The sequence below is a fragment of the Beta vulgaris genome, chromosome 6 (genome assembly GCF_026745355.1).
Source record: "Beta vulgaris subsp. vulgaris cultivar EL10 chromosome 6, EL10.2, whole genome shotgun sequence".
Classification (NCBI taxonomy): domain Eukaryota; kingdom Viridiplantae; phylum Streptophyta; class Magnoliopsida; order Caryophyllales; family Amaranthaceae; genus Beta; species Beta vulgaris.
This window is the reverse complement of record NC_079207.1, coordinates 22,413,395-22,422,770: the sequence shown is the minus strand read 5'-3', so window position 1 is coordinate 22,422,770 and position 9,376 is coordinate 22,413,395. Positions and strand designations below refer to the sequence as shown.

General features: G+C 36.5%; 1 protein-coding gene across 1 annotated transcript; it reads left to right on the top strand.

Moving 5' to 3' along the window:
• Positions 1–3,581: 3,581 nt before the first annotated feature.
• On the top strand, positions 3,582–8,648 carry LOC125498379 (jasmonate-induced protein homolog). Its single transcript, XM_048646531.2, has 3 exons — positions 3,582–3,799; positions 5,366–5,755; positions 8,172–8,648. The coding sequence occupies exons 2-3, from the start codon at positions 5,372–5,374 to the stop codon at positions 8,364–8,366; spliced, it is 579 nt and encodes a 192-aa protein (XP_048502488.1). The 5' UTR covers positions 3,582–3,799; positions 5,366–5,371; the 3' UTR covers positions 8,367–8,648.
• The last annotated feature ends 728 nt before the right edge of the window (positions 8,649–9,376 follow it).

The window sequence follows — 9,376 nt, the reverse complement described above, 5'->3', positions numbered from 1 at the left end:
ATCGATTTCATTATTCGATGCGGCAAAGTCAAATCTGACAGTATACTCGGTTCTATTACTCTAGGGATTGAAGATCAATATCCTAGCGCCGCACCCTGCTTTAACGATGATCTGTCAACAAACAACTCCTAAGAACCTTCTTCTGTGGGCTCGGGCCTCGAAGTGCATGCAACTATGAAGTTCGCTAGAGATTGAGCTTTAATAGCTTGACAGGGCTCAAATTCTATCCCATAGTCAGATAGTTGATTGGCCCAGTGTGACTCGGCTTATTTGATCTTTTCCTTTAATGACCTTCCGAAGTGGCTGACTTCTCAGCACTTTGATGGGGTAAGCTTGAAAATAGGGCTTGAGTTGTCATGTTGTCGTTACCAATAGAAAAATCATCTTCTCGATATGCGCATATTTTGCTTCCGCAGCTCGAAAGGCATGGCTTATAAAATATACTAGGTGTTGGTTCTTTTCTCTCTCATCGACGAGGACAACACGAAGGTGTTCTATGACCCCAATGGGTGTACCGACTGTCTACCAAATCCAACGAGTGGTTGGCTGATGGGTGTGAGGTCACTAGCTTGCTCAGCTTTTTTAGACAATTCATGATCATGATGTCGGCAGAGCTTCCACTATCAATCAACACTCGACATACCCTCAGATTTGCAATCTTCAGCTCGATGACTAGCGAGTCGTCGTGAGGGGTTTGTATGGGTCAATGGTTGTCCTTGAATGTCATAGTGGGGCATACTGCTGAAGCCGCCAATTCGTTGACCCGTGTTATAGGGTATAGAGAAGTTTCTTTCGAGAGTGGCCGGCTAGGCCACCCGGAGTGTATCCTTTAGCGTTGACATTGACAAGCTGTCTTGTCAATGTTCTTCCGGAGTTTCTTTCGAGGGTGTCTCGTCCGACATGTTCATCGGGAGTTGGTCATGGTCTTTTTGCTGTTACGGTCCCTACCGATGGCGCCAACCTGTTTCAGGTAAAAAAATTATAGAGGGGGGATCTGATCAAAGGTGTATGTTGCGAGTTTTGAGGGGATGTCAAGCGTATCATAAGACCTTTAAGATAAGAGTTAGATTACCCCGAGGGTGATTTCGGGATCACCCCTCCGGCGCTCAAGTTAGTATTGAAAATTGAAATCTAGTCTGAAGTGGTAGGTGGGCTATTCATCACCTCAATAAATTGGGAAAAATGTTCCCTATTTATTGGGCGTTGGAAATCGTGAAATTTGAGTGCCTGGCTGGATCTGAGCCCAGTTGGGCCGAACTCATCGGTGGCTCAGCCCTCTGAGTGTAGAGGGGGCAATGTTACTTTAAATGGTTATTTCACCAAATACCCCTAACAAATCAACAAATTCACAATATTTCCCTCAATGTTTCAACAATTCACCATATACCACTTACTTTTCATTTTTGTGCACCAAATGCCCTTTTTTAACTTTCGTTAACTCATGGTTAACTTTATTTACCATTTTGCCACAATTAACTCCTAACCCTAAAATCTAACTACTAACCCTTAACCCTAAGCCCAGCCCAGCCCTCTCTCCCTCCACCATCCCCCCACCCCCCACCCGTCCCTCTGCCGCAACCCCCCCACCCCACCGGAGCCCCAACCCTTCCACCTCCCTTCGTTGCAACTCCCACCCCCTCCCCCCCCCCTCCCTCTGCCGCAACCCCCCACCCCCTCCCCCTCCCTCTACCGCAACCCCTACCCCCTCCCCTCCCTCCCGCAATCCCGCAAAGATCACCATGCACTCCCCTCCATCTGCCGCAACCCCCACCCCACCCCTCCCCCTCCCTCTCCCACAACCCCCAACCCCTCCACCTCCCTCCCGCAGCCCCGCGAAGATCACCATGCACTCCCCTCTCTGTTTTGGTTGCAAAACCCCTCCCCATGCTAGCCCAAACCACAATCTCCACCTGGTAGCCGGTGTTCGAAGGAGAGGGGTGGGGGTTTGGCATTCGCGGGGAGGGGCGGGGAATTCGAAAGGTCGGGGCTAGAAAATTGACGGGGAAGGGGTGAGAGGTGGTCGGTGGTGAACAGACGCGCGAGGGGTGGGAAGGCCGACATGTGCAGTGTCGGTAGGGATGGGGGAGGCCCGCAAAAGCAGCGGCGGTGGGGGTGGGGGAGGCCGGCACGCGCAGCAACGGAGGGGTAGGGGTTGGGGTGGGGTGGAGGGGAGGGGGTGGGGGCTGCCAAGGAGTAGGGTTAAGGTAAGGGGGAGGGTTTAGGGGTAGGATTAGGGTTAGCTTAGGGTTAAGGTTAGGTTAAATTAGGATTAGGGCTTAATGATGGTAAAATCGTAAATAATTCTAACGGTGGGTTAACGGCAGTTAGGAAAAGGGTATCTGGTGCACAGTTTTCGAAACTCAAGGGTATACGGTGCATTTCCGAAATATTGAGGGTATATGGTGAATTTCTTGATTTGTCGGGGGTATTTGGTGAAAAAACCGTATTTTAAATATTTCAAAATGTTAATAAGAAAAGTGAACAATTAATTTTTTTTATAAAAAAAATTTCAAAACTTTTCTAAACCATTTCATAGGGAATATTTTAGTATATTTTTTCCACATATTTAGGGATATATATTATTTGTGTAACATTAGGATTATCCTTATCTAGTCAGGGGTCCTAGTATGATTAGGATTGACACTTATGTAACCTATATATATGATCACGTTTTGAACATTGACCTTTAAAAAAGGAAGAAATTAAAATTCCTGCTTTTTCATAATTTCTTGAGATGCTTATTCCTTAGGAAGAATTTAATTTTCTAAATCTTTCTAGAATAAGTACACCCTTCATTTCATTTTAGTTGTAATTTTTGGGAAATATAAAAAAAAAGAACATCATTTATTGTTATGTTTTCTATTTTTTATATTACTTTGACCAATAAGAATTGAGTTTAGTGACATAATAAGTGTTTTTGTTACTCAATAATGAAAAGTTGACAATTATTTTGAAACTTCCTGCAAAAAGAAAATTTTCCAATTAAAATGAGCAATCCGACTTGCGTGGACCCGGTTCACACTAAAAATAGTGTGGACCAGGCCTAGGCACGTGACCCGTTGTATCACTTTAACATACACTATATCATTTTAACATACACTATATCACTTTAATACACCCTATATCACGCTAACATAAATTATATCACTTTAACATACACTATATCATTCTAACATACACTATATCACTTTAACACACCCTATATCACTTTAACACACCCTATATCACTTTAACATACCCTATATCACTTTAACACACACTATATCACTTTAACACACACTATATCACTTTAACACACACTATATCACTTTAACATACACTATATCATTTTAATATACATTATATAATTTTAACATACACTATATCACTGTAACATACACTGTATCATTTTAATATACACTATATCATTTTAACATATACAATATCATTTTAACATACAATATATCATATCAATATACACTATCATAAACTCACGTGATATGGATCGGGTGCACACTAATTAGTGTGCACCGGGTTCATATTAGTTTTTTTATAAAATGGTATAGAGAGATTATGATGGAAAGTGTGGGGATGAAATTCCATTTATGCTTAAAGACCACCCCATCACACGTTCACAGCTTCACACCCGTTCTCTTTATCTGTTTTCCTGCTTTATTTTATGCCTACTTATATGCGTCCGCGCAATTGGAATCATGTCCTCTTAAAGCTTCCTGAGAACAGCCGTTGCTAGGTGGTACTTTGTTCTCCGCGACTCCACCCAAGCCAGATATATCATTACACGGCAATCTACTGCAGTAAGGTATTACTCCATCTCCAGCACATTTTTTCATGAATTACATTGACCATATCGCAAAATTGGTTTTTTTTCTTCTTCTAGATAATCAATAACACTTTTATATAAACTTTTTTTTTTTTTTCTTTACAACCAATTGACAGATTTCCTTCCACATGAAAATTGACGATTTATTTGACGAAATATGTCAAGTCATGCCAATCAGAAATAAAAACAATTACATAAGGTGATTATTTCGGAGGAAAAGAAAAAGATGTTTATAAGGTTGTTAACTGAAAAAAAATTTGACTTTATAAGCTGGTTAAATTTTAAAAACTCAATTATTAAGAAGTTTGGTATGAGACCACAAAGCTTTTAACTTATATTTCGGAACTCTTGATTACTAAAACTTCTATTGATTTTGTATAGATAATTCTATATAATTATTTTACTTATTACCTGTTTTTTTTATAATTTTTATTTCTTTTTTCTTAAGTAATTGTTATCGTTTAATTGACTTTTTCATGACGATGACCTTTTGAGCCATTCTTTGACGAGAAATTTTTTATTTGGCCCCCATTCGGAATCGTGGTAAGATGAATCTCTTCTAGGCTGTCTCGCATAGGGCAACTCACTCAAAGGTCCAGCAAGCCCTAAACACCTCCTCCTCTCCCTGCTAACAATATTGAAATTTTGTTTCCACCAAGATTTGAACTTTAATATCCCATATGAGAGATAGGGAGCCATACTATTAAACCCAAGGGTCTTTGGTATTCTTTGATGAGAATGTGTCACATAAGATATGGTGAGCCGCTAAAACTTGCCTAAAACCGAAAGAAAAGATTGGAAAATTTATATCCAATTCACCAATCCGACTTGCGTGGACCGGTTCACACTAAAAATAGTGTGGACCAGGTCCAGGCACGTGACCCGTTATATCACTTTAACATACACTATATCATTTTAACATACACTATATCATTATAACATACAATATATCACTTTAACATACACTATATCACTTTAACATACATTATATCATTGTAACATACACTATATCATTTTAACACACACTATATCACTTTAACACACACTATATCACTTTAACATACACTATATCACTTTAATATACACTATATCATTGTAACATACACTATATCACTTTAACATACACTATATCACTTTAACATACACTATATCATTTTAACATACACTATATCACTTTAACATACACTATATCATTTTAATATACACTATATCATTTTAATATACACTATATCATTTTAACATACACTATATCACTGTAACATACACTGTAACATACACTATATCATTTTGATATACACTATATCATTTTAATATACACTATATCATTTTAACATACACTATATCATATCAATATACACTATCATAAACTCACGTGATATGGATCGGGTGCACACTAATTAGTGTGGACCGGGTTCATATTAGTTTTTTTACCAATTCACACAACAATTGTTTATCATGAAACGAATCTTACAAGATTTGGCATGCTCTTTTGGGAGTTTAATTAGGCTACTTAATGATGATAACGTTATACTGTTTGGATGGTAGGCAAACATGGGTAGCGTGCAACAGTCATCAGTAAAGGCCGAGAAGCAAATGATCGAAAAAATCAACAATGAAAGCGAGCAAGAGTTTGGAAACGTAGGGAACGTCCGAATCCGGGATATAACAACATCCTATATATTGAACCAATCCCTGGGGCTGAATTTACAGCTTTTGAAGCATCATGTTTGGTTTGGGTCTGTCGTCGGCAGCTATCCACCAACCATCAAAAGAGGAGCAACTAATGGGATAACCAGCCGCAGCGACCCTCCAGGCGATGCTACTGGTTCCAAGATTGCCGTCGTTTACGCTGGCAGTAATGAGGATGATGGACCTAACAATTGTGCATGGCTCTTGGCGTGGTATGCACCTGCGGATGGCATCACCACAAAAAAGGTCTCACTGTAAACCCCGTCCCTCCTATCTTTTGCACTACTATATACTTCCGCCATTTTTTTTTATTGCAGCACTTTTTTTTTATCAATTTCAATGCAGAATTTGGGTAGGAAAGAGGGAGAGAGGAAAAAAAAAAAAAGAGGGCCTCATGTGGCTGGAGAGAGATAAAGAGAAAGGAAAGGTAAAAGTAGAATGTTTTGCAAACAATTAATTATTTTCCCTATAGGAAAGCGCTGCAAGTAAAAAAAAAAACGGAAGAAGTAGAATTAATGTGGATCGTGATAAATATGGAAAAGTATTGTAGCGTTGTCATGGGAGGATATATAGGGGTACAATGGGTAGTACCCATTGTATTGGGTACAATTGTACCCCCATTAATTTAAAAAACCACATATATATATATAGTTTACACATGCAGACTTTTGTTAAAACTTAAAACTAGTGTTTGTTTCAGTGGTAAGGGAGAGGAAATTCATAAAAGAGTGTGAGGTTGCATGATCGATCCCTGTACTCTAGCTTTCAGTCTTTCTTTCTTTTTCTTACTCTTTCTTTTTTTTTAAGTTCTTTAGCAATATTTTTTCTTCCTCTTACTCTTTCAGGCCCTCTTAAATCAAAGAAAATCACTTATATAGAAGTTAAATATGCAATTCTTGTTATACATACACCAATATGAATTATAGAAAGTTACTAATTTATATTAAAATTGTCAGGTTATTTTGCATTTTTTTTATCTCACTTCTATGTACTTATTAAGTCATCATTTTATCTTCTGATAATCCTTTTTCCATCTTATTCCATTAACATGAATATGTGACTTATATTAACAACAAATTTAAAAAAAATCCTTCTACAATAGTTTATCTTTCAAATTTTAACAATTTTTTTAGGGTTGACTAAATATCAAAATATTTATTAAATTTTGAAATTCAAATTCATTACCTTTATCCACTTCTTGTATCGGAGCATTTATATCATATGATATTTTTTTCTTATAAATTTGGCTCCAAAAAATAAAATATAGTCGAAGATTAGGAATGGAGAAATGATATATTTTATAAATCTAATTGCTCATCGTTGTAGGTAAGATGTTGTCACTTGTCAATTGCCATGCCTATGATTCAGATTTGTGTGTTCGCAAATGTTAAACTATAACATATGATTAGAAGTTTGGCGGTTAAGAGCACAATATTTTTTTTTTGACAACGAGAAATCGTACAAACTAGTAATCGCAAAAAGAAATTCTATTATTACAACAACATAATTTTGCTAAATCATGTGTTGAGGCAACATCCTACCTACTTACCTCTTTTACTCGACACGAATATAAAGTCCTAGCAATTGTTCAGATGTCAGTAAGAATATGATGGATAGAGAGCACAACTTTAAGACAAAGGGGGGAACACTTTTTTTTTCAGGGAAAAACCCAAATGAGGGCTATTCTATTAAATCACAGTAAGCAATGTTCACAACGCTATCCGGAACATCATCCTCCCAACTACGCCAACCAAGTTTTATAGGTTGAAAATAGGCTAAATAGTGAGCAATTTTGTTGTTGGAGCATTTTATAAAAGACCAAATAATAGAATAAAAGCGAGACAACACAGAAAAAATATCACCAATAATAAGGGAAAAATCACTTGAACCCACAGCAAAGCTTGAATTATCGAGAGAGAATCACTTTCCAGCACCAATTTGAGGCGTCGAGCTTGGTCCAAAAGGGGAAACACTTAATTACTTGAATAACATGTTAAATTTATTTTTGGACACCTTATAAGGACAATAGTAATCAATCATAATTTGTACCATAATTTCGTGGTAAATCATATTATATAAAAGGTTATTTTTTTATTTATTGCTCTTTACACATTTAGAGATCAAAAATTGAGCAATGATCTAAAAATTGAAGTAATTTAGGGGCTGTTTACTACTATGTTCAATTTGTTATATATTTGTATTAAGAACTTTGATACTTTCCAGTCATTTAATGACTTCTCATTTGCTTTTACATATCTCCAGCACCCAACTTTAACTATCTATATCTTTGATTAAGTATTATTCAAATTATATATTGATGAGAATATATATATGGTACACTCCAAGTTTACAAAATTTGACTTAGAAAAAGTGAAACGAGGAATAGGTCGTATTATACAGGTTTCATAATAAAAAAATAAAATTAATAATTATTGTTTTTTTTTTTTTTGCTTGGGTAAGGAAGATTGTATACCAAACAAAGAAACTCCTTTACAACCTAACCAAATGAACCTTAGCACATCACTATCAATATGTTTCTTTATCGAGATTTTTTGGCGTAATTTAATTATTTTGTAGGCTAAATATAGCAAGAAAACGATAACAAATATCAGCTTAAAGCCCACCATATTATTGATGGATATTAGCCTCGATTTGTTCACAGGTATATGTAGAAGCCGGGGACATAAGCAAGTACGCGGATGAAATCGAGTGGGATGAAATTGAATCAAAACTGGATGCTTCTTCCAACCAAAGTTATTATATGGATGATGATACTGGAAGCGAGGCATCTGCTGGAATTGAAGAGGGCTATAAAACAAAAATAAGTGCAGTGTTTGACGTAGCGAACAAAAAATAAGCAAGATGCAAACCACGAAGCCATATTACTAGCATGCATCCTTTTTTAAGTAGTATATGAATAAACAACATGGTTGAGAAGAGTAAAATACTTCTTGAACTAAGTTTCAAGCTCGTACCCTGATGTCAGAGTTGTGTACTAATGGTAATGTAAAACATATTTCGACATAGTAATAGATTACTTTTGGACATGCATGACTGTTTTATCACCTTCTTGTTAATTGTTCCATACTCTTCTAGGTGTAGAGCACCCAAAATATTTGTCATTTCATCCCCAAGCTTACGATCATATCCATAGACATAAATTGTTAAACATCAAGTCCGTTCATTTAGTTCATTTCTTTTTGGGTATGTACACTTGATGCGTCGTATTTTTATATAGTTTTTAAGTGCTTTTTTTAGGATGCATTTTAGGAAAATTTAGGTGCATTGTAGTTCATAATTACATACTATTACTTAGTTTGCGAAATATTATTCCATTCGTGTGCTTATTGTATTCTTTGATGTATTTCAATTATTGAGAACATAATTGGAGTATTATTGGACAAGATTGAGTACTTAGGAGCAATTAGAAGGAATGTACGTTGATAAGAATTGTTACATATATATTCAAGACAAATTGGAACTAAAACGAAGTTGGAATTTGAATAAGGAATTGTGAAAATTGAGTCATGTTCACTCTTTTACCCATAACTTATAACTCGATAATGATAATTGGATGACTCTAGAGGCACTGGAAAGTAGACTTGAAGAACTTTCCAACTATAGGTTGCATGGCCCAAGGTGAGATATATTCTGGGAGATACGGACTTTGCAAGTTGGCCCTATTTTGTTGAAGCTTCCTATACGTGCGCAGATTACTTAATTCCGGTCATTTAATGATTTTACTGACTTAACTTATCTTGTAACTTGGTTTTCTACTAGTATTAGGAGATAAAATTTTATATTAGAGGATTTCTAATTAGGTTAGGATATCTATTTATAGATTTCATTGAAGTTAAACGTTATTTT